The sequence below is a fragment of the Mustela erminea genome, chromosome 13 (genome assembly GCF_009829155.1).
Source record: "Mustela erminea isolate mMusErm1 chromosome 13, mMusErm1.Pri, whole genome shotgun sequence".
NCBI classification, from domain to species: domain Eukaryota; kingdom Metazoa; phylum Chordata; class Mammalia; order Carnivora; family Mustelidae; genus Mustela; species Mustela erminea.
The window spans coordinates 69,288,829-69,315,391 of NC_045626.1; the positions used below are offsets into that span (position 1 = coordinate 69,288,829).

The 26,563-nt window shown below is 44.7% G+C and overlaps 1 protein-coding gene across 3 annotated transcripts in view; it reads right to left on the reverse strand.

The window, feature by feature from the left end:
• Positions 1-26,563, reverse strand: part of OSBP2 (oxysterol binding protein 2) — a 160,356-nt gene that overhangs the window by 125,873 nt on the left and 7,920 nt on the right. For all 3 annotated transcript variants that reach the window (XM_032309284.1, XM_032309286.1, XM_032309287.1), the window contains exon 2: positions 908-1,116. In XM_032309284.1, coding sequence (XP_032165175.1) covers positions 908-1,116 — 209 coding nt within the window. The remainder of the gene's footprint in view (positions 1-907; positions 1,117-26,563) is intronic.

The following is a 26,563-nucleotide window of genomic DNA, read 5'->3' on the forward strand; positions in this document are numbered from 1 at the left end:
TTAAAAAAAATAAATAAAATAAGTACCAATTTTAGTATATACGTAAAAGACACAAGGTAGCTCTGGTTGCCTCCTGGGGGGAATCACAGGGTGGGAGGTCAAGGGCAGGCTTTATTGCATGGACTTTTGAAACTGTTGACTTATGAATCATATAAAGACATTGCATATGAAGAAAGTGACCATATGAAAGTAAACACTTAGATGTCTTGCTCCGGATATCTGAGCCGGCCTTCCACCCAAGCACAGGCAGCAGCTCTGGCTAAATTGTTTTTCTTTTTTTTTTTTTTTTTTTTTTTTTTTTTTTTTTTTAAAGATTTTATTTATTCATTTGACACAGAGAGATCACAAGTAGGCAGAGAGTCAGGCAGAGAGAGAGAGAGGAGGAAGCAGGCTCCCCGCGGAGCAGAGAACCCGATGCGGGACTTGATCCCAGGACCCTGAGATCATGACCTGAGCCGAAGGCAGCGGCTTAACCCACTGAGCCACCCAGGCGCCCCTAAATGGTTTTTCAATCTCTGTAACAGGCCTGGGGAAAAGTCTGGCCCCAGACCCAGATGCACGATCCCACACTCCCACCCCTGCTCTGCCCTGGCTCTCACGCACCACAGCATCTGAAGGGTCCGCTGAAGTCCAGGAACCTGACTTCTCCAAAGAAAGACATACACAGCCCTGCTCACCACAAATATTTCTGTCCCAAGAACCACCAGCCAACCTTGACCACCTGAGCCTCTCCTTGCTGAGAATACGTGGAGCTAAAGGGGAAGGGTGAACGCATAGCTCCGCCTTCCAGGGCTGGTCTGGACTGGCCTGGGTCTCCTGGTCACCACCACCCCCAAACGCTTTCGATGCCCACTTCTCTCCAGACCCACATCCCTGCGTGTACACCCGATCACCAAGTGCTCACTACCTGAGTGGCTGCTCATCATGCGGACAGCCTTGGCCTTGGCCAGCTCCAGGGCGGTGATCCACTGCTGCCGCTCCACCTCCGAGCTGGCCTTGAGGTGGTAGGTCCTTGCCCCACTGGTCAGCACGATACCGCAAGAGTCCTCCGTGTCAAAGTGCGCGGTGGACAGGTTGATGGTGCCACGGCAGGTGTGGGCCATTTCCCCCTGATTTCTGTAGGATGCAAGAGAAGGAATCGAGTGAGGCTCCCAAACTAAATAGTTCTAGACTGAAGAAAGCCTCAGGGCAAATCCTCAGAATCTCAGAGCTTTGGCACTGGGGGAGACCAGGGAGTCGGAGCTGGATGGGACTGACTGGAAGAGGCTCCGCTGGGTGGAGATGGCAGAGAGAGGAAAGGACTGCATCAGGGCCAACTGCAGGGGACACCTGAGGTGCACTGAGCCCTTGCAGACACCGGGAAATGGAGAAGGGTGACCCTCTAGTGTCCTGTGAGGCAGTGTAGTCCTCTAACTCCACTCCAGCCTCCTCCCACCTGTAGTCTCAGAACCACAGAGTTGGAGCAGGGGACACTCCGCCACTGAAAATGAGATTAGGGACCTGGAACCTCAGGAAATGAACTTGGAGGCACCCCCTAGCAGGAGTGAGTTGGAAACAGGAGCGAGCTGGAAACAGCAATGGCTGGCCTAATGCAGTGTGACCTCATGACTGAGTGAGGGACTGAGCCTTTCTTGGTCGTAAGATTGTGGAGCTAATGCTACCAAATTAAGGGGAAGCTGAGGTGACCAAAGTGTGGGACACTCCCAGCTGTGACCAGTGTCTGAAAACGGAGAGCAACCATCATGACTGGATCTGCTTAATTCACCCCTTCACACACTCAAAGGAAATTCAGCACCCTCACGATGTCCCAAATCTCCTTCCACAGAGAGGGTTGGAAAAGGAGGAGCCATCGGTCAGCACGTAACACTGCCAGCAACAGGAGCTCATTCGGTAATTCTGTGGCCCTTTGATGCTCCTTCATTTCCCCTGGCTATTCCCCATCTGTCACTTTCTTGATTCTTTTACTAATACTATTTTCTTAAAGATTTACTTACTCATTTTTAGAGAGTGAGAGCATGCACACAGGTGGGGTGGCAGGTGGGGCAGAGGGAGAGGGAGAAGAGAATCTCAAGGCTGCTTCCTGCTGAGCATGGAGCCCAACAAAGGGGCTGCCCGTGGGGCTCGATGCCAGGCTCCATCTCACAACTCTGAGATCATGACCTGAGCCAAAATCAAGAGTCAGCTGCTTAACCCACTGAGGCACCCCTCTTCTACCAATTCTAAAGTCAAATGAAATGACACTCAGTAAGACATTTGGCTTTCGTGTGAATAGCGGTCGCCTTTTACAATTCCCTCCTGCTTTGGTTACGTTCCCTAGAGAAGAAGACATAGATGGACACAGAGGTCCAGCTCAAAGGTGCTTACATCTTCCACTTGAAGGAGACCCCTTCTAATTTACAAAACTAAAAAACTGGGCATGCCTATTGGAAGCTTGCCCTTTTGGGTTCAAGGACTTTTAGGTTAGACCTATTCACATATTATTTTTTTTTAAGATTTTATTTATTTTACAGAGAGAGACACAGTGAGAGAGGGAGCACAAACAGGGGGAGTGGGAGAGGGAGAAGCAGGCTTCCCTCTGAGCAGGGAGCCCAATGTGGGGCTCGATCCCATGACCCTGGGATCATGACCTGAGCCAAAGGCATCCGCTTAACAACGGAGCCACCCAGGTGTCCCAGGACCTATTCACGTATTAAACAGTCTAGTAATTAACCAAAAATGCCACTGTGGCTCAGCTCAAAAAGGAGAGAGACGTGAATATTCCAGACAGAGGGAACCGAAGAGGCAAACACCATGAGACCAAGTGGAGTTTACAGCTTTCAGAGAATAGGAAAAAGTTCCGTGTGGCTGGAGCACTGAGAACAGCAGAGTGAATGAGAAAAAGATGACGCTGGTAAATTTTATAGGGACCAAATGTAAAGCCTTGCAGATTGTGTTAAGGATTTAGACTTTTATCTCAAAACTAAAACAGTGGGCCTCCTGGGCCTCACATCAAGAAAGAAGCAGGTGTGGTCGAGAGTCACAGAAATTCCTATAGAAAATGGGGGAAAAGTAGTACCTGGAGTGAGATATGATATGGAAGCCTGGCCACTGTGTGGTGTGGGGGCTGGGCTGGAAGTTATCCGGTGGCTATTGTATTGGATTACAACCCACTGACCAAAATAAATACCCTGAGTCCATGCTGAGGTGAGTATATAGTTGAAGGGATAGATGAATGGGGAAGAAGGGACAGATCTTCCTTAATAAAAACAGATGTAAAATAAATAAATAAATAAATAAAAATAAAAGCAGATGTGATCATAGAAATAGAAAATCACTGAATGCAATGTGGGATTCTGGATTGCATTATAAAATTTTCAAAAAAGACATTAGAGAAAAACTTGTGAAATATGAATAAAGTCAGAGGTTTAGTTGATAGTATCATATAATGTTAACTTTCCACTTTTGACAATTGTACTTTGCTGAGATAAGATGTTAACGTTAGGGGAAGCTAGGTGACTGGTATATGAGAACTCTTTGTACTTGCAACTCTTCTGTAAGACTGGGTTTTTTTTTTTTTTTTCCTTTCTTTTTCCTCTTGTTAGTAGTAGATCACCAGTTTATTACAAAAGTACAAAACTCAGGAACAGACAGATGGAAGATACATAGGATAAGGTAGGGGAAAGGCTATGGGGTTTCCATGTTTTTGGAGCACATCACATCCCCAAATCTTCACATGTTAACAACCTGGAAACTCCGTGACTTCAAAATTAAAAATAAAATTTTTTAATGGTGCCATTGCACTCTTCCCAGGACCATAGCTAATATGAAATCTTGTATCTGAAACTTGAATTCACTCGCCCTCAGTCTCAGAGATGGAGATATTCCCAAGGTCACTGAAGGACAGAAGCCCTAAACCACCCCCATAATGTCTGGTTCTGGACTAGGCTCCTCACAGAGTGAGGAGAAGGCCCTCCAAAAATCACTAGAGAGGGATAGGGTGGCTGGGCGATGGACAGTGGGCAGAGTATGTGCTATGGTGAGAGCCATGAATTGTGTAAGACTGATGATTCACAGAACTGGACCCCTGAAGCAAATAATACATTATATGTTAATAAAAAAATAAAATAAAATAAAAATCACTAGAAAAAGAAGAGGAGAGTGGTAGGTAAGTCTCAGGGAAAGAGGGAGAATCTCCCAATCAGGACAAACTGAAAATCTAAATTCAAAACCCATGAAGAAAATCAATGCTAACAAAGAAAACAACAAAGTCAAATGCTAAGCAGATAAATCACTTCACACAAAAATGGATCTATCAGAAAGATATTTTTAAATGAATATATATAGGCTTAATATTCTCAAAGATAAATGTGTAACATCAATAAAGAGCAATAATTTGTGAAACAAAAACTGGAAAAACAAAACAACAGGTAGACATGAAAAAGTAACAGGAGATTTCAGCAAATGAAAATATAGCAGATAAAACTCACCAGTCACCCAGCATCCACATCGAAATTTAGCTGTAAATCTTTGTAACTAGAGTTAATTTTCATTAAAAGACTTAAGGAGATTAATTCTTCAGTTTTAGTTTTCTGCATTACTGTCTCTACACATGTGAATTTAGGAATTAAAGGCGCATTAAAACCATCAATGTCCAATACGTTTGCTTGTCTTGGAATTTAACTCTGTTCTTTTTTCTTTAAATGTTTTGTGGTCAATCCATTCTCCACCAGTAGCCTGCTTTTTGTCCTGTTACTCATTTTTTAAAATTTCACTTTGGGAAATTTTCAATTTCAATTTCAAAGTAGGTCCAAAAGGGTCTAAAATTCAGGGACATTTCCTAAAATTCATGCTATTTTCTGGGAGTAGTGCACCTACCCATATTGCCTGTAAAAGTTTTTGTTTCTCCCACTGTGAGTTCTGGCTGAGGTGATCCCTTCTATGAGAGTTGACCTTCTAGGGCCACCCAGCAGCCCAGATGGTAGAAAAGTTAAGCCCCACTCATGGCACACTGTGAACTTGGGTTTGCCAGCTACACTGGCAACTCCTGTCCTACCCGCCCTGGGAGGGGAACTTTGGAGGTGTGCAAAACCCCCAAACTATCTATTGTCATCGAGACCTGGGCATCTTCAGTGCCTCAAGACAAACTAGGTCATGTCCTAGGTCCTGCCATTTATGTCAGAACCCATATCCAGAGCACATGATTATTTATCTTCTGCCAGTTTTTAAAAGAAACTCATTCTGTGGCATTACTTTACATTTGGTGGACACTTCAAGCATTTAGAACAAGTAGAGACAAACTATGGAACACCTGCAATAAAAACTTGTACCTCATCTTTGCCCAATCGTCCCTTCACTTCTGGTCTTTCGTGAAATGCCACAGTGGGAAATGAGAGGTGAAAACAGAGGGGGCAGATAAAGTCCCCCTCCACTCTTCCTTCTGCAGACTTCGCAGGGGTATGTTTTCTCCTTGCATATCTTCCGGAGAAGCCCATGTGCCAGACCTGCTGTGTCTCCCTGCAGCTCACTATGGTGTGACATCCATCTTCCCACTTCCTGTTTCTGCCTCTCTGCCCTGGGATTGCATCTCACACACAAAGAGCCCTCTCTTGGGGCTCTTGGGTGGCTCAGTTGGTTAAGCATCTGCCTTCAGCTTTAATAGTGATCCTGGGGTCCTGGGATTGAGCCCCGCATTGGGCTGAGAGGTTAACTAAAACTAACATCATTCTAAGTAAGTCACACTGACTCTCAACCAAATAATATTTATCCAGTTCTTATGGCCAATATCCTCAGCAGAGATGAGAGTATGACAGCAGCTATCAGAACTTGGAAGTCTCTAATAGTTAATGTTAGCACTTTGGCTTGTGGCTAACCCAACCCACCTATATTGAGTACAAACCTTATGTACCAACTCAGAGTCCTAAACTACTTCTCTTATTGCTCTTGGTACTTCATTTGGCTTGAGTCACCACTCCATTTCTGGGCTTGGAAGGGATGCTGAGTGTCAGAGTATGGGATCTGGCTTCCTGGCTGGCCATCAAGAGACTGGATTTTTGCAACCCACTAATGAGAAGATGTTAGCATCCCACGGGCTGAACAATGACCAGTGGAAAGTGGGAAATAGATGGGAAGGTAAAGTCTCCTGATTTTTGCCCCTCAGGGGAACTTTCCAAAGTATATTTTATCCTTGCAAACCTTCTGGAGAAGTCGATGAGCCCAGAGAACATGAGTAGTCTCTGTGACTATAGTTTGCTATGAAGTAGGGGCCATCCCATTAAAGTCTCACATCACATTACATCTTCCCCTGGTCTTTCTTCACCTTTTTGCCTCCACATCACCAAGGCTCATCTTGCTGAGTGTTCAACCTACCAGTAGGAGGGACTGACACTAAACCTCCATGGCATGACCCACTCTTTGGGAACCATAAGAAGCCACCAATCAGATTAGACCACTTTCACCTTGGCTGGGGTGCAGGGGGTTGAGATATTTTTCCTTAGTGGAATCAACATGTTTTTCTGGTAATAGGGTTGCCTTTGGCAGCACTACAGTCCACAGTTATCGAATCCTCACGTGCTGGCCTGGATTCTCATATGACACAACCTCAGGCTGAGTCACCCATTTCAACCAAGGCAGTGAACCAATGACTACTGACCGGAGTTCACTGCCTTGGTTGAAATGTTGTTTCTCACGAGCCACTGGCCTGACAGAAGAATGGAATGGCTTGTTGAAGGCTCAGCTGGGGCATCTACTGAGAAGATGTACTGTGTGTTTGAGGATATATCCTCCAGGATGAAGTGTATGTCTTGAACTGACGACTGATATCTGGGGCCATATCCTGTATGATTACAGAAGGTGGGTCTGGGAGAGGCCTTGCTCACCATTGCACACGATGACCTCTGGCAGAGTTTGTGCTCACCATCAGCTGGGCTCAGCTGGGTCAGAGGTTCTCCTTCCAGGGAAAGGGAAAACACAACACAATAAGGTTTCTATTCAACTGGAAGCTGACACTAGTCCCTGGCCACTTTCTGCTCCTCGGGGCAGTGACCAACAGACCAAAAAGAGAGTGACAGTACTGCTGGGGTTACTGATGCTAATTGCCGTGGAGAGTGAGGTTAGTGGCACATATGGGGATGGGAGGGGAATGTCTGGAATCAAGTTGGGAGGATTCCCTGGAGACTCTCTCAGTATTTCCATGTCTGCTAATGGTTATGAACAGGCAAAGCAACAAGGAACTCAGAGCCCTCAGGACAAACGTCACAGACCAGCCAAAGTGCTAGCAGAGAGTGAAGAGTTTCTAGAACAGGTGGTGGAGGAGGAAGATCACGAATATTAGTTATAGTGTCAGGACAGACTCAGCAGCAGCAAATGGGCTTGTCTCGCAGCCTTCTTGCTTCTGTCTTCCAGGGAATCCCAGCTGGCCACCCGGAAGGGGACGCTGTCACTGGCTGGACTTGCACCTCCCCTCCCATGGAAGGGGTAAGGATGTCTTCGTTCTCTCAGGAGAATGGAGGTCCCCACATCGTAGGAGGAGAGCTGACACCATGGGAGGGCACGAGTGGACCTGAGTAGCGCAAGGTGTGGAGCATATTGGACACAAACCTTGTGCACCTTCTCAGATTCCCTCGACCACCTCCTTCTCTGTCTCTCTCTCAGTCGGTACCTCATCTTTGCCCAATCGTCCCTTCACTTCTGGTCTTTCGTGAAATGCCACAGTGGGAAATGAGAGGTGAAAACAGAGGGGGCAGATAAAGTCCCCCTCCACTCTTCCTTCTGCAGACTTCGCAGGGGTATGTTTTCTCCTTGCATATCTTCCGGAGAAGCCCATGTGCCAGACCTGCTGTGTCTCCCTGCAGCTCACTATGGTGTGACATCCATCTTCCCACTTCCTGTTTCTGCCTCTCTGCCCTGGGATTGCATCTCGCACACAAAGAGCCCTCTCTTGGGGCTCTTGGGTGGCTCAGTTGGTTAAGCATCTGCCTTCAGCTTTAATAGTGATCCTGGGGTCCTGGGATTGAGCCCCGCATTGGGCTGGTTCCCTGCTGGGATCCTGCTTCTCCCTCTGCCCCTTCCCCCACTCATGTGCAGGCTCAGGTGTGTTCTCCCCCTTTTCTCTCTCTCTAAGGTAAAAAATCAACCTTTTTTTTTTTTTAAGTGTCAGCTTTTTTTTTTTTTTTAAGATTTTATTTATTCATTTGACAGAGAGAGAGATCACAAGTACACAGAGAGGCAGGCAGAGAGGCAGGTGGGGGGGGGGGTGCAGGGAGCAGGCTCCCCGCTGAGCAGAGAGCCTGATGCAGGGGTCGATCCCAGGACCCTGAGATCATGACCTGAGCCGAAGGCAGAGGCTTAACCCACTGAGCCACCCAGGCGCCCCAAGTGTCAGCTTTTTAATCCTTGCCTTGGGCTATGTTTTCTAGAGGACCTTCATAAAGAAAAAAAAAAAGTCCACAGGCAAAAAAAAATTGACAAGCCACATATTTGAATGCAAACCCATTGAAAGACAAAAGATACTGATCTGGAGCAAAGCACTTAGCCTTGTGTGTGACTTTCATTCAATGCTAGCTCATGCTGAATCTGATTCATTGGCAAATTCCGCTCCAATCTTCCAAATCCAAATTCAGCAAGTACTTCCTATCGGTCACTATATATAGGAATTGTGCTAGAAACTGGAGAGGGGGTAAATATAAAGATAAATAAAACACATTTTCTGGCCTCAAAGAACATTCTGTCTTATGAGAAAGGCCTGTAAATGGAAAGCTACTATTTAATAGGCAGAGGAAAAATAAATTCAAAATGGAGTATTCACTTTATGAAAATTCATTGAGTTGCAGCCTTATAATTTACCTACTTTTCTGCATATATGTTACACACATGAAGTATATTGTGTGTATATTGTCAATAAAAAGTTTGCTTTAAAAACAACTCAAGGGGTGCCTGGTGGCTCAGTCGTTAAGGGTCTACTTTCAGCTCAGGTCATGATTCCAGAGTCCTGGGATCGAGCCCCATATTGGCCTCCCTGTTCATCAGGAAGCCTGCTTCTCCCTCTCCCACTCCCCCTGCTTGTGTTCCTTCTCTCCCTGTGTCTCTGTCGAATAAATAAATAAAATCTTAAAAAAAAAAAACCTCAAAATGGAAGAATAGGTTGCCAGTGGTGGGAGCTCAGGAGACAGAATGACCCTCTCTGTCCTAGAGGGATCAAGGAGGTACACTGGAGCAGAATTTCAAACGGTGAGGGGACTCTGCCCAGACAAAGGCTAGAAGGAGAACTAAACCAACCCAGAGCAGTGGTGTGGGGGGGTGTGGCTCTGGGAAAGCCCAGAGGAGAAGGTCCATACATGGCCTGGCTTGATGATGGGTGTTAAAAGTTAAACTGTGTCCCCCAGGAAGATATGTTGAAGTCCTCATCCCCGTTACCAGCAAATGTGACCTTATTTGGAAATATGGTCTTTAAAGATATAATCAGGTTAAGATGAGGTCCTTAGGGCGGGCCCTAATCCAGTACTGGACTGGTGTCCTTCTAAGGGGAGGAAGAAAGACCAGAGACACAGGGCAGTAGGGAGGGACGTGATGCATCTACAAATCAAGGAACACCAAGGGTCCCTGGCAAACATCAGAAGTGAGCCAGGCCTGGAACCACACCTCCCCTAGAAGATTCAGAGAGAGCATGGCCCTGTTAAGCCCTTCTTTTTGGACTTCCAGCCTCCAGAACTGTGAGAATATTAATTTCTACTGTTTGAAGCCACCCAGCTGGTGGGGTTTTCTTACAGAATTCCTAGGACACTAACATGATGTTTGAATAGATGAGCGCAGGAATGGCCTTTTAGAAGTTTCCATGCAGCTCAGCTGGTTTCTTTCTACGCATCAACCTTGGGGCTGGATTTCAGCCTTCCACACAGGCCCCACCTAGAACATGCAGAAGCCCATATGGCTCCTCTTGTTTCTAGAGCAGCCCTGCCCCAGAACTACCCATCACGGCTCAGAGCTCTCTCTTTGTCCTGTTCCACTGGGGCTGGAGCACCCAGCATGGTCTTCAGCAAAGATTCCAGGATTCAGGTTCCACCAAGGACATGCATTAACACAAGACTTAAATGTGGAAGCAGGTTAGGAGGGAAATGAGCAGAAGAAAAGTGATCCCCTGACGTGGCAGGAGCTGTGACAGAAGGAGCGGGTTTTCATCGCCATCAGCTTCCTGATTCCGTGGCTCCCTACAGCAGCATCAGCCGCCTCCCAGGCGAACTAGTGAGAGTCTGGGACCCGCGATGCTCATGACCTTCAGCTCACAGCTGTTCCGCTAGCCCTCCCAGGGACTAGGAAGCTACCTAACCCCAGACAGCACAGCCTTTCAGCTAACCCTAGCCAGGGGCGTTTCTGGTATGCGCAGCTGAGTCCTGGCCAAGGCACCTTCCCAGAGCCTACATCATCTCAGAATGAATACCCGTGACTGCAAAACAAGCTTTGACGTGTGCTCTTTGGGATCTGTGGCTACCGAGGTGTGCACAGGCCAATCCCATGCGTTTGCAGAGGGCTCTTTTTTGGTTTTGTTCTGTTTTGTTTTGCAAAGTTTTTAAAATCTGGATCTAGAGATGCAAAATGTATAGCCAACAACCCAGTTAGATGTAGGCAAAAGATGTGAGCAAATACTTCAAAAAAAGAGGGTCTCCAAATAGTTAAAGAACGTATGAAAACGTGCTCAACCTCACTGAAGTCGTCAGTAAGCATACATGTGATTCAGTAGTAAACCAGTGATCAGTAAACATACGATCCCGCCCTTCCACTCCTCTAGGCTCCCCAAACAGGGAAGTATGTATATGTGAGGTTTATCAAAAGACACGTACTGGAATGTCCGCAGTACTCTTCCTAAAAGCCCCAAACTGCACCACCAGGCGTGTCCATCCATGCCAAAATGGATAAACAATGGTGATTTGGTTTATCTGTGCAGTGGCTCATCCAAACGGTGGAGTATTACACAGCCCTGAGAATAAATGCGTGACAACTACACAAACAGCCTGGAAACACCTCTCACATACAATACTGAGCAGAAGAAGCTGGACACAAAGAAAACATATTGTGTGAGTCTACTTAGACAAAGCACAGTAACAGGCAAAACTAAGCGCTGGGGCAAGGAGTCAAGGCAGCAGCTCCACTTGCGGAGCGAAGACTGGAGGGGACACAGCGGGGAGGCTTCTGGAGGGGGAGGTGGGGCACTGGACCTGTTTTATTTCTTTAGCAGGAGCACCAGCTTGTCACTGTGTTCATTTGGGGAACATTCTCTGAGCTTACACTTAGTTGCCACTTGTCTGTGTGTATCAAACTTCATTAAAACCTCTTTTTTTTGCTTAAGATATGCAGAGCTGGGGTTCTGTTGTTCTTGACTAAGAACCTGTTAGCACAGGTGGATGGCGGCCACAGAAGGGACGTCAGAGGGCAGACAGGACAGTGAAAAAGGTCGTACAAGAGACACCGGCAGGAGAAACAGTACATTTCGGATCTTCTACCTCTCAGGCCACAGGGATGCAGTTAGGACCCTTCCAGGTCAAGTAACAAAGTTCAGCTGATTCATTTGGCTGAGGGCTGCCTTAGGAGTGTCCCACATGGATGAGCCACTTGAGATGTGGTGGGAAAGGCAGGAATGTTACCTCCCTGTTCCAGATGCAGAGGCCGAGAGGCTTGGCTCTGTAGGCAGCTCACAGCAGGTCCCAAAGGGGACCAGGCCACTAGAGCCAGGCCCACCCACCCACCTGCAGCCCTGCCTCCTACCCCCAGGGTTGCATGGGCCAAAGATGGTTAAATAGTGCCATCCAAAAAATGCTCCATACAGTGGCTGTCAGAAATAGCCAAACAGAAACATCTCCTGGGCAGATGAGACTGTCACCGTGAGACCTGACACCGTTTCGCTTTGCTTCTGGCCTCTTTTCCATTTAAAGCTTCCCTTGAGAAATGTTAAATAAATGCTGCTACACATTCTACGGGAAGGACATTTCTAATGTGATTTTTTAAATAAAAACGGAGTCTTGGGAGCCATTCTCCAGTTACTGAAATTCACGTCACTCCGAGTTTATGCAAAAGGAGGATGACACACAGTAATTGACAAAGGCCAACACACTTACCCATACAGCTTACACCCAGACAGTGCTTCACTCTCCATGGGAGACTGTCACAAACATGATTCCTTTAGTCGTCCCAAGAACCAAGAAAAGTGGGCAAAGCAGACATTGATTTGTTCAGCAAACATTCAGTATATTGCAAACGGCAGGCACCTGCAGGAGGGAATCAGCCTCATTTTGCAGCCAAGAAAGTGGAGGAGGCCAGGAAAAGGTAAATCATGCACCGCTGTCCATAAGACTGGTAAACAATAAAGCCAGGCTGGAGCTGGGTTTCTCTGCCACCAGCACAGGGCTCTTTCCCTAGGGAATCCTGGTGTCTCCCTCCAGAAAATGCTTTATCTGGTCATTGCTTCTATTTGGCGCTTGTAAGTGAGAACGAAAGTTCTGCGAGACACAGAACTGGCCTCTTTCTCTCTCTCTCTCTTTTGCTAAAACTCCATTCTGAATCTGTCAATATGCTGAATGAAACCCCTTCGACCACTCTTCATTTTCTGCAGGAAAAAGTCCTTGCTCCTGGATAAGACTTTCCAGCTCTTCCTGAATAGAAATTTCCTGTTTCTCCTGCCTGTGTCTCTTGTACGACTTTCTTCATTATCCTCTCTGCGCTCTGATATTCCTTCTGTGACAGCTGTCCACCTGTGCTGGCAGGTTATTAGTCAAGAACAACAGAAACCCAGCTCCTGATACTTTAACCAAAAAAGGAGGTATTTACTGGAAGGATCTTCAGGAGCTCATAGGATTCGTGGAAAGGCAGGAAGACAGAGCTCACAGAGCGGGGAGAGAACAAGGCAGTCTGGGCGGCCAGATCCATCGCCCGAAGTCGTGTTCTGGAGAGGACATTGCTGCCTGGGCACAGGGTGGTGATGCTCCTTGGCTCTGCTAGTCATTGCTGCCTCCACTGCCATGAAAGAATCCCCCAACCCCTGCTCTTTTAAATGCCAAGTTTGAATGAATTTTATACATAAGATGGTACAACATTTTTCAAGGGCTGAAAGCAAAGAATCGTCAACCCAGAATCCAGTGCAAATATCCCCTAGGAATGATAGAAACGTTAAGGACATTCTGAAATGAAGGAAAACAAAGAGAATTTGTCACCAGAAGACCTACTCTAAAAGAATGGCGAAAGAAAGATTCTCTAAAAAGAAAGGAAATGATAAAAAGAAAGAATCTTAGAACATCAGGAAGGAGAAAGAACATGATAAATGAAAATATGGGTTAAGACAATGGATGTTTCTTCACTTGGGTTTTCTGAATTATGTTTGATGGTTGAAGTGAAAATTTAGATACGGTTCTACATGTATACAGAGGGAAATTTAAGACTATATCATACTATAAATGGGGGCAGGTAGAGGAACTTCCAGGGAAGTAAAGGTTCTATACTTCATTGAAACTGGTTAAATGACACCAGCAGATATGATAAGTCGTGTATACATAATGTAATATATGGAGTTAACCAAAGAGATACACTCAAAAACACTGTAGAATTAAATACAGTTCCCATATGACCCAGCAATTCCACTCCCAGATATACAGCCAAGAGAAATGAAAATATATGTCCACACAAAAACTTGTATACAAACTTTTACAACAGCATTACACATAACAGGTAGAAATAGCCCAGATATCCATCAGTAGATGAGTGAATAATTACAACAAAAATTGGTGTATTATATAGTAGAATCATATTCATACAATGGAATATTATTTAGCCATAAAAAGGAACAAAGTACTGGTCTATGCTACAACTTGGATGAACCTTGAACACTATGCTAAGTGAAAGAATCCAGTCCACACATTATATGATTTCATCCATGTGAAAGTCCATGATAGGGAAATATATAGAGGCAGAGGGTATATGAGTGGTCACTTAGGGCTGGGGGAAGATTTGGGGATAAGGATGGCAGAGTAGTGATAGCTAAAGGGTATGGGGTTTCTTTTGGAGGTCATGCAAATGTTCTAAAATTGACTGTGATGGTTACACATACCCGCGAATACATTAAAAATCTGTATTAAGTGGATGACTTCCACAGTATATGAATCATATCACAAAGATTAGAAGAAGAATAACAACTGTAATATACTGAAAGGCATCAAGTCAAGAAGTGCATAATGATACCAAAAATTAAGTCATTACTAACCCTGGAGAGATGCTAGAAGTTCAACTCATTTGTCTGGTAACTGGTGAATAAAGGAAAGCATGGAATATTTTTCCTACCATTTCCATGTTAGGAAAACTATTGGGTAAGCAAATGGTTAGATGAGGAGAAGTTTCTCTTTATAGAATTATTTCTACTAACAACTACAAAAGGAATGATAGAATATCATCATTTTGCAACCTGTACTGAACCAATGGGTCTAGGAAATTGTCTACAATGGCTGCTGGTGTGTGTATGTGTGTGTGTGAGAGAGAGAGAGAGAACCAGACAACATGTGTGCCCTTTCAATATACCTGTGAATCATTCTGCCAGTATAATTGACTCTTACTCTGAATCCCTAGCCATCAGTTTACAGGAAATGAAAGAGACAGAAGAGTTATCATAAGCAACATTACGGAGACGCAATCAGCAAAATCCTGCTGGGGGCAAACTAGAGAACAAATGACCTAGTTTCCTTTTTTTTTTTTTTTTAAGATTTTATTTATTTATTTGTCAGAGAGAGAGCGAGCACAAGCAGGGGGTGTGGCAGGCAGAGGGAGAAGCAGGCTCCCTGCTGAGCGAGGAGCCCAATGCAGAACTCAATCCCAGGACCCTGGGATCATGACTGAGCCAAAGGAAGATGCTTAACCCACTGAGCCACCCAGGTGCCCCTGACCTAGTTTCTTCAGTCAATTAATTACAAAGGGAAAAAAAGAGAGAAGGAGAACCTATAAATCAAAAGAGACTGTGGGGCTCCCTCCCCTTTCCCGTGCTGTTCTCAGCCATGGGGATTCAGACAGCACAACCAGCAACATCAGGAGAGCTGAGCCCTGAAGCAGAGAGGTTTGGCTGGTATCACCGGCAAGATTAGCAACACTAAGGTCAAGAAAATTCACTGAGTTGGGACGCATGGGTCCTGGGATCAAGTCCCACAAAGGACTCGTTGCTCAGTTGGGAGCCTACTTCTCCCTCTGCCCGTCAATTCCCTGCTGTGCGATCGCTCTTACTCTCTTCCTCTCTCTCTTTTCCACAGATAAATAAATACAATCATTAAAGAAAATTCAGCAAGTATGACTGGGTGTGGAGGAACAGACAGGATTTGGTCAGCATGGCTAAGAGAGTAGTTTCATACAGGAAATTGAGCAAATATGTAAATATATTGAGGATAGGGGGAGACAGAGCTCTTATTGTCAGAATCTGAAGTTGGAAATATGGAAGGGGAAGGTGAGAAGGAACTGTCTCTATCCACAGAGAGAGCCCAGAAGCAATGATGTCCCAATGGCAATGAGCACACCCAGCATCCAGAATTTGGCTTCTAAATTTTCTAATAAAAGGGACTGGGGTTAATCTGAGTACGCATTTGACTACAAGATAAACCAGGAACATGATGTTGTTTATAAAGTAAGGAAATGTTCAGAGTGATGGGTAACATCAAAGGGACACAGGAGGCAGTTTAAAAAGATTCCTCCTGGGGCACCTTTGTGGCTCAGTTGGTTAAGTGGCTGCCTTCAGCTCAGGTCATGATCCCAGGGTTCTGGGATCAAGCCCTGCATTGGGCTCCGTGCTCAGTGGAGAGCCTGCTTCTCCCTCTCCTTCTGTCTGCTGTTCTGCCTCCTTGTGCTCTCTCTCTCTCTATATCAAATTAATTAATTAATTGATTAAATCTAAAAAAAAAAAAAAAGATTCCTCCTACCCAAAGCTGGGAAAATTTGAGTATCAATATAAATGAGAGTTACTTATAATAACCCACTAGATGAGACAAAAATCCATGATGTCATACTGATATGAATAGTTGAACGAATAAGTAAATAAAAAGCTGTTCCTTATAGTACAATGCATTCTAATAAATGTGCATTGTACGTTTATAGTGTTATAAGAAAAGAATAGTGTTATAAGAAAAATAGTGTTACAAGAAAAAATACTGTTACAAGAAAAACCACCAACTGGCAGACATCAAAATAATAACTTATTTGATTCAGCCAAGAAAAACAAATGTACTAAAAACCAGTGGGATTTGTTCAAGAACTGTGTTTTGCCTAGCCTCAAAGTGTCTCCACATAAAACTACATTCTAATTTAATTCTAATTAATTATACATTAATTCATGATTATATTAATTATATTCTAGTTGTATCCTAATTAATTATTCTAAGTAACTAAAGTATAATTAGATTCTAATCAATTACTGATTCTGATTAATTGCTTGCAATTCCAATAAATTGTTGATTCTGATTAATTAATTACTTATTAATTAGTTGGTTCTGATCAATTACTTATTAATTGATAATTATAAGTTAACTTTATAGTGGAGAAATTCGGCAAACACCATCTTAATGAAATGATGAAAGTTACATCACTAGTAGCAGGACAAATCAATGTCACGTGCCTCCTGATATGATGCACTATGAAGGACACAGCAGTGCAACATGTGCCACAAGCACGGGTCCTGAATCTAGACATAAGGGAACACTAGGTAATCCCAAACTGAGGCACATTCAACAAGGTAACTGGTACGTATTTATCAAAAATGTCCAGGTCATGAAAAACAAGAAGAAATGGAAGGACTGCTCCAGACTGAAACTCAAGTGACAAGATAACCAAATGTAATCAGTGACCCTGGATTGGCTCTTGTACCTCTAAAAGACATCACTGAGACAACTGGCAAAGTCTGGATGGGGTCTATGGATTAGATGACAGCATCGTATCAATGTTTACACTGTGGATATAGGAGAATGCCCTTGTTTTAAGGAACACACACTGAAGTATTAAGTGGTAATAGGCATCATGTCTGAAACTTTCAAAATCTTAAGAAATATTATGGATAAATATAACATAGAGAATGATAAGGTAAATAGAGCATAGCAACAACTGGCTGATATGCGAGATGGGTACATAGGAGCTATCTGCACTATTCTTGAAATTTTCCTCTAAGTTTGAAATTATTTCAATATAAAACGTTTATCTAAAAAATCTGGGGAGGGGACTCCTGGGTGGCTCAGTGGGTTAAGCGTCTGCCTTTAGCTTAGGTCATGATCCCAGGGTCCTGGGATTGAGTACTGCACTGGGGTCCTTGCTCAGTGGGAAGCCTGCTTCTCCCTCTACTTGTGCTCTCTCTTTCTCCTCTTTCTCACTCTCTCTCTCTGAGACAAATGAATAAAATCTTTTTTTAATTATTTTTTATTTTTTATAAACATATAATGTATTTTTATCCCCAGGGGTACAGGGTCTGTGAATCGCCAGGTTTACACACTTCACAGCACTCACCCTAGCACATACCCTCCCCAATGTCCATAACCCCACCCCCCTTCTTCTAACCCCACTCCCCCCAGCAACCCTCAGTTTGTTTTGTGAGATTAAGAGTCACTTATGGTTTGTCTCCCTCCCAATCCCACCTTGTTTCATTCATTCTTCTCCTACCCCCTTAACCCCCCATGTTGCATCTCCACTTCCTCATATCAGGGAGATCATATGATAGTTGTCTTTCTCTGATTGACTTAACAAATGAATAAAATCTTTTAAAAAACTGGGGAGGGGCGCCTGGGTGGCTCAGTGGGTTGGGCCTCTGCCTTCAGCTCAGGTCATGATCTCAGGGTCCTAGGATCGAACCCTGCTTTGGGTTCTCTGCTCAATGGGGAGCCTGCTTCCCCCCTTCTCTCTGCCTGCCTCTGCCTACTTGTGATCTCTCTCTCAAATAAATAAGTAAACAAAATATTATTAAAAAAAAAAAACCTGGGGAGAAATATCAATGATTGCAATAAATGGACCTTATTTGGATCCTGATTTCTAGAAACTGTAAAAACAATTTTAAATCAATAGGGAAATTTTAATATTGACTGGACATTTGATAATATTAAAGAATCAGTGTTAAACTTTTAGGCATGTTAATGCCATTTTGATCCTTTTTTTAAAAAACCTTCATCTCTACATACTGAAATATTTATAAACATTAATTATTATTACAATTATTTTTAAACTTAATTATTAAAATTAGGTTAAAGATGTCTGGGGCTTGCTTCAAATTAAGCGAGGGTGAGGAGACCATAGACTGACCCAAAGGTAAAACTTGAGCACACTGAGTGAGGGAAACATGGGGTTCATTATATCAATATCTCTATTTTCATATGTTTAAAATTTCCCATAATAAAAAATAAAATCCATTTGAAATCCATTGCATTTTAAGTTCTCTCCTGTGTGTAACGATGACCAACAGTAGTGCTGAACTGATTTTTTTTTTAAAGATTTTATTTATTTGACAGAGAGAAATCACAAGTAGATGGAGAGGCAGGCAGAGAGAGAGGGGGAAGCAGGCTCCCTGCTGAGCAGAGAGCCCGATGCGGGACTCGATCCCAGGACCCTGAGATCATGACCTGAGCCGACAGCAGCGGCTTAACCCACTGAGCCACCCAGGCGCCCCTGAACTGATTTTTTTTAAGATTTTATTTATTATCCATTTGAGACAGAGAGAGAGAGAGCACACAAGCCAGGGGGAGGGGCAGAGGGAGAGGGAGAAGAAGCAGGCTCCCCACTGAGCAGGGAACCCAACACGGGACTCGATCCCAGGACTCTGGGGATCATGACCTGAGCCAAAAGTAGACTCTCAACTGACTAAGCCACTCAGGCACCCCATGAATTACGTTGCCTTTTTTTTTTTTTTAAGATTTTATTTATTTATTTTAAAGTAAATGCTACACCCAACGTGGAGCTTGAACTCTTGACCCTCAGGTCAGGAGTCACATGCTCTACCTACTAAGCCTGGCAGGCGCCCCTGTGCTGAACTGCTTTGATGGTGAAGGGAACCTCTTGAATCTCAGTGAGCAAGGCACAGGAATGAGGCTGTGCACTGAGTGTCTCAGGAGGAGATAAAAGATGACAGGTTCGCAGGGCACAGGACTGGATCTATTTCAAGACCGAGTCATGGGCACAGACCAATTCAAGGTAGTTGAACAGATTTGTTTTTTTTTTTTTTTTTAAGTCATCAAACAGTCTCTGCAGCTGCAGCCACAATCTACAGAATGTTCCTAGCAACCTAGATTCTTCCTTTTACAAGTGACCTGTTAGCTTAAAATTTCAGCAGCACTAAAACAAACCCCCCAAAAATATTACACTAAGCAAAGGAAGTTCTAAAAAAGAAAACCAGTTAGCAAGCCAAGCAAAAGACTGAAACACTACAAATTAGAAGTCAATTAAGGAAACACTTGGATGGAATTTTAACACACCGAAGCCAATTACAAATTTAAATGCACAGATTACAATGCAAGCTCACAGATCTGATGGGGAGACAAGTCATTTGTTCAGGAATTCTACTTCCTTTTGTGGCCTCTGGTCATATGCACATTGATATTAATATTAGATGCAATATTCTTTGCTAGAAGTGACTCCCACCAAGTTTCAAATGAAAGAGAAATGGCAGTTGAACTCCCACCAAAACATGACAGCAGCGTGCAAAGCTGAAGGCCTCACACCACAGGCGGTCACAGACTTCCCCAGCAGAGACTGTGTTTAAAACAACTGTTGCCCCTGCTTGTCACATTTGCTGTTTTGTTCAGTCAATGTGACAGGCCAGGCACTAGGTTCAAACCAGTGAAGACAACAGATGAGATCCAGGCTTCTGCCATGGGGTGGTAGCTCTCCTGGACCCCCACAGAATCCAACAAGAGTGTAAGACCTTCTGTCTCTCTTCAACCATTTGGACTGAACAAGGGAAGTGTCCTGTCAGCATGGAGGGGGTCTCCCTATGAAAAGGTTCCTGAACTCCAGAAGGATCGACCACAGCTTGGCTATACCCAAAAGAGGCCTCAAACAGGTCTTCCTTACCTTCTGTCAAATCCAGCCCTGCTTTCCTTGACTGTACATGTTAAGCAGGAGTGAGAGGTTAAACGGAAGCTTTTCACTAATTAAACACTTAGACTAGCAAATCCTTACATTCAAAACATCCCTCTCAGTTATGAAAGGGTTTACCAGGTACTCCTCATGGTTTGTTTCAATAGCCAAGTAGGGCTGTTTACAGATGATAAAATTGGGGGCCACAGAGGTTTGGAGACTTTCTCCCATATTGACAGGGCTGATTATACAACTAACAAGATAATGTGGAAATGACAGTCAAAAATTTGAAAAGGTGAAAAAAAAAGGCAAAACAAAACAAACAAACAAAAACAACCAACTAACCATTGTGGTTTCTGCTTGCTCTGCCTTGGACCACCCTATCTGCCATGTTGTGAGGACGTTCAAGCAGCCCTTTGGAGAGGCCCATGAAGAGAGGCACTGAGGCCAGCACAACCTTGCCAGGCACATAAGCTAGCCATGTTCAGAGTGGAGCCTCTAGCCCTTGTCCAGCCTTCAGGGAACTGCAGCCCTCATGAGAAATCCCAAGGCAGAATCACTCCCAACTAACCATGCATTCATGCATTCTGGCCCCACCAAAACCATGAGATAATATTTATTATTGTTTTAAGCCACCACATTTTAGGATGATTTGTTATGCAAGAAGAGAAAATACACAGGGACGCCAAGCCAGCCTCTCTGAGGATGGAGAGTATGGCTGTGAGGAAGGGATAAGTCCAACAGTGTGGGACAGAGAAACACCACAATGAAGACAGAGATTGCCTGGAAACCCATCTCAGTTCAACAGAGGAAGAACTTTCTAACAGAGTTATCTAAGGAATACCAGCTTGTCTTGGAAGATAAAGGTCTGCTCTCTGTCACCAGAGAGGTTTGCTCAAAGGCTAATGCTAATAGGACAAAGATGCCATAAGGAGAAGTCAATGAACTTCAAGTCAATGGTTGGACCAGATGACTTTTAAGTTCCTTTCCTACCAGAGAATCTTTCGTACCGTGTAACTTACCCAGGGACCTGGAAAATCGTCCTCCCCAGCTTCCCAGGCTCCAATGACCTGCTTGGGCAGTATGTGTCTGGCTAACAGTTACTGAAAATTGATTTGTTCCAGGAGGAAACACATGAAACAACACATGAGCTACAGGTCCTACCCTCAAACCAGCTGCACACGTACACGGACATACTGACACCAAGTACAAACCAGGGCTGACAGGGGAAAGGAGGCAAGAGGCCTGCAGCCCAAAGCCATTAATGTCTAGAAGTCCACAAAGGCAGTGAGTGCTGTGAGACACCCAGGTAAATGCAAGTGAGAGAGAACGCACCCTGGGAATCTGCTAGGGGGTTAAGGGTACCCTCATCTCCAGGAGGCAATGACTCAGTAAACTGGCAAGCAAAATAAATGAAAGCTTAGGACAACTGCAAGACTCGGAAGAAGGAAATCACTTCTATGCCTGCAAGTGGAAAAATAATTTCATTTTCTCAAAATGGAAAATCCAAGGAAGGTGTCTTTCTTGTCACAGCATGTAAACAACACAGCATTGTAAACAATGCAGCTGCTTAGTCCACTTGCAAGTCTCCCCAAACCAGGAATAAGAACACACCACTCGCCCACCTGTGGTTCCTCAAAAGCATCACCCAGTCAGCCACCAGCCTCCCTGCTGCCTGGACTCTGATCTCCAAGCCAACAGACATCTCTGTGTCATGTCCACTGCCAGGTAGAGATCATCTTTAATAGCTCATCTCACTCCCAACTTCTTCCAATTGCTCCCTCGTCAAATTCTCAAGGAAGTTGGGGCTAAAAGGAATCCCACAGATCACCCAGTCCAGAGTGTGATAACTGGAAGGAAGGGTAGAGGCTGGGATAGACTGAATTATTTTTTTCCCAATTCCTAATGTGCTCCCTGAATTACAATTACATGTCCACACCCTTCGTCATGGGACTTTGGAGGGTCACCCCCTATAGTGGGGAGTGGGTACCCTCTGACCCCACTGATAGGACATGGGGCCATGTGCCTTGATTCAGCTGATGGAATATGGACCAGAGTGAAGGCATGCAAGCTTGAGCCAGGCGCTCCCTTTCCCACTCACCCTCCTATTCTTCTACCATCATGGCGAGAAGACAGACTCTGCTAACCCACTTGTTTAAGGCAGAGGCGTGTCCCAGGGGCCACTGCTGGAGGCAGATCTGCTCCAGCCATCTGTAGACATGCAAGCACGAATAAATCACCCTTGCTTTAAACCTCTGAGTTTTGGATGATTTATTTGGGAGCTGCCTGATCCAGGAGCACAAGTGAGCTGAGGACCCAGTTCTAACTCTCATCTACCCCCTCCCCTATTAAGATGTACACAGAGCCCACTGTCACTGGGGTGTGACAGTAGAGAAAGAAACCAGAAGATGATTCCAGAAAGGCAGAGATGAGGCTGGTCCTGAGGGTAAGCACGGTTGTATGTGTTTGGGATGAATGGACAATGAAAAGGAGTGTCTCGTGCCCAAATGCAAGGTACATGTCAGCAGCCTTTGTCAGCAACCTAACTGTCTGCTTTTGATTTCCCCCTGCCTTCTCTTAGGCTTTTGCTGTCATTCTTTTTGCAAGTGGATGGCTTACTAGCCAGTTACAGAAGCCTGGAGATGTGGGGAGGGAACTTAGTTAGAGGTCTGTCTCCTTGGATTAACTTCCCACAGTCCCAGATGACGGAGCTGCAGGTAGACCCGGAAAATGGTAGAGTGCCCTAGCCAGTCAGTATAGATGCTGTTCAAATGGGTTTGATTTTCAAGCCTGCATATATGGTGCCAGAATGCCAAGACCAGTCAGCGGGGAAAGGACAGTCTCTTCAACAAATGGTCCTGGGAAAACTGAATGCCTACAAGCAAAAGGAGGAAACTGGAGCCTTAACTGACTCCAGGGTTGGGTTAAGACAAGTATAAAAAGAGCCTGGAACATGTTTTCAAGCTAGACCCAGGAAACACCATTGGGGTCCTACCCAAAAGACTCCAGAGCCAACTGAAGAGGCCCCCATGCTGGCAAAGACAAGGTAGGATAATATGAACGTCATGAAGGGCAATAGAACAGGGGCTGAAACACAGCAAACATGTTTGCATCCATGAGATGATAGCGTTTGAAGATTTTTTTTTCTTAAAGATTTTTTTATTTATTTGACAAAGAGAGCGATCACAAGTAGGCAGAGGGGCAGGCAGAGGGAGTGGGGGAAGCAGGCTCCCTGCTGAACAGAAAGTCTGATGCAGGGCTCTATCCCAGGACCCTGTGATCATGACTTGAGCCAAAGACAGAGGCTTAACCCACTGAGCCACCCAGGCACCCCCCCTTTTTTTATAAGATTTTTTAAAAAAATTATTTGACAGAGAGAGAGATCACAAGTAGGCAGAGAGGCAGGTAGAGAGAGAAGGGGATATGAGATGATAGTGGGTTTTGTTTTGTTTTGTTTTTAAAAATTTTATTTATTTATTTATTTGACAGAAAGAGATCACAAGTAGGCAGAGAAAAAGAGAGGGAAGCAGGCTCCCTGCTGAGCAGAAAGCCCTATTCGGGACTCGATCCTAGGACCCTGAGATCATGACCTGAGCCAAAGGTAGCAGCTTAACCCACTGAGCCACCCAGGCACCTGAGATGATACTGTTTTAGAAAAAACAAATGAAATGGATTGGTAACCATTGGAAGATAAGAACCAATTTGTGATTTTGAGAGCTTGTGATTAAAAGGAAAGAATCAAAAATTTATTCTGCCTTTCCTGTGTGAACTGTAGCCTGTGAGTAACCGGAGTAGTAGATGAGGGGAGGTTTCTCTTTCTAGAAGTATTCCTGCTAATAAATAAGGAAGAAATCATAGAATTACACTAATCGAAGACTGGTTATCACCAGTAGCTAACATCACAAACCAAGAAGCCACCAGATATTATGAGCTCCTGATGGAAGAACACATTATCACTTGATCGAGTTTCTAGATCCATCTGTCAAATTAAAGAACTGCGGAGGACATGTTAACCTACACGAAGAGAATGCAATCAGCAAAACCCAGACTGTGTGAAATTCTGTGGGTAGACCTTACTTGGGTCCTGATACAAATGAATCAAAAAAACACTTTATGACATTTGAGACAACTGAAACTGCGAACACCGGATATTTGATGATAATAAGGAATTATTATTAATTTTAGTGTCACAATGGTATTGTGGATATGTTCTTAAAAATCCTTATCCTCTGGGTGGCTCAGTGGGTTAAAGCTGCTGCCTTCGGCTCAGGTCATGATCCAGGGATCCTGGGATCAAGCCCCATGTCGGGCTCTCTACTCGGCGGGGAGCCTGCTTTCCCCTCCCTCTCTCTGCCTGCCTCTCTGCCTACTTGTGATCTCTGTCTGTCAAATAAATAAATAAAATCTTTTTTAAAAAATCCTTATCCTCTAGAGATACATACTGAAACATTTACAGGTGAAATGTGATATGTGGGATTCACTTGAAATGGTAGGTAGGGGACTGAGATGAAAGAAGATTGGCCAGAAAGTTAATAATTGCTGAAACTGGGTAATGAGTGTACAGGGGTTTGTTATACTACTGTCTACTCTCATATATGTTTAAAATTCTTCATACCGAAGCATTTTAAATACAAATGAGCACAATGAGCTGTCAGTACTGTCACATATCCTTGGCTCCTGCTGAGCCTCAGAGAAGGAGCTAAAAATCTGAGCAATGTGTATCTTCTGTGTTCACTCGATTCTCCTGGCAATTCAGTTATTCCCCATGTTCTACTGCAATAGTCCCAGGCTGTATGCTGGGTCTTTATAAATGGGAAAAGATTAAAATGACAAAGTGTCTTCTATTTAAAAAAAAAAAAAAAAAAAAAAAAGGACTTCACTGGAATTTGAGAATCTACTAAGTAGAAGGCACTATGTCCAGCAACCAAAGGGAAGCTACAACAGGAAGGCACAGCCCCAGGCTCTAGAGGGGAGAAGCCAGGTGTTAATCTAAAGGAGGGAGACAAACCAACATCGTTCTCATAGGGTTACACAGCCAAATGACATAATACACAAAAGGAGCATCAAAGGAAGGTCGGCTCTGCCAGCTCAGCTCATCGCAGGGGAATGCAGGCAGGTTCACCCTGAGATGACTTGGAATTAAGACTGTCAGCTAGGATGTCAATAGCAACGAAGGGGAGATCTCCTGGCTGAAAGGATGGCTGGTGCAGACATCTGAAGGGGAGTCTGAAGGGCATGTGGTGTGCAGAGGGAGGAAAAAGGCAAGTCTGGCAGAAGATGGGTCAAGGCCAAGGGACCAAGAGAGAGGAAGAGAGGGAAGGGGCACTCAGCTGGGCAGGACGGTGAGGGGTGAGCCCAGGAAGAGCACACGCTGTATTTTGGGAAGACGGGACCTACTGCAGCTTCAAAGGACAGCACGATCTGGCGCTGTCCTATGCGGCAAGCTCAGCAGTGCCATATGCCCTCTTCTTGGTTAGGCAATGGCCCAGCAATGCAGATCAAATGGTGTGAGTCAAGATTGTTAAATTGGCCTTCAGTGCACGGCGCTGCGACCAAGCGTGTGATGAGGTGTCAAGACAAGTGGAACTCAGTGATCAGGACTCTTAAAAACAGAAACAGACGCGGGAAAGAGTCCCGTGTAAAAGAAAACACACATCAACAAATCAACAGTTTGCTTCATGGATCTGGTTATGAAAGGAGCCTCTTAAAGCCACATCTCTGTGGGGCGACACTTGGAATGTGTGATTCACCACCCATTAAAGCTGCCGATTTCAATTCTGTTCAGGGTGTTTCTTACCATCTCATGCTCCCTGTATGGCAGTTTACAGGGGAGTATATTTCTCTCTACCTAGGATAAGCAGACATTGATCTGGGTTTAATGAACCCCACACCCTTTGCACAGACCGTCTTTCTTTGCTCATGCGGTTTGCCAGCTATACCCTAGAAGACGACAGGAGGCATGGGAGCTGCTTGCTTGAACACCCAGCTCCCTGGGAGCTCCCCCAAGGAACTGGGTCCAAACCTGCTGGCTTTTTACCAAATGGCCAGGATGGGTACGGATTTCCCTCCTTCCCTTCCTCCTCCATGCAGTGGTTTCATGATGGTATGCACGTCTGTCTCCCACACTGCCTTACAGATTGTTGCCCTCGATAAATGATACAACCAGAGCTGGTATATGCTTACTGTCACAAATATTCCAGACTGCTCATCAGGCCCCAGTCTTGGATTAACAGACCCTCCCCAAAGGAGACACCAGGATCAGTAGCAGCTGAAAAACTCACACCACCCATTCCATCAAAGGCACAGAAGTATTTGCAAAGGAGGAAGAACATGTGGCAAGTGGCCCCTAGTCATATGCAAAATCAAGTCACCAAAGGTGTCTCCCAGGGAAGGTCTAATGACAAAAGCATCTATGAAACAATAAAGGGACAAGCAGTGTGGCCAGAGACTCCATAGAGAAGTCCCTCGGGCACACAGAGCAGTGGGCCACACCCATACTCTGCAAGACTGGTGTGTTCTGATGGGTGGT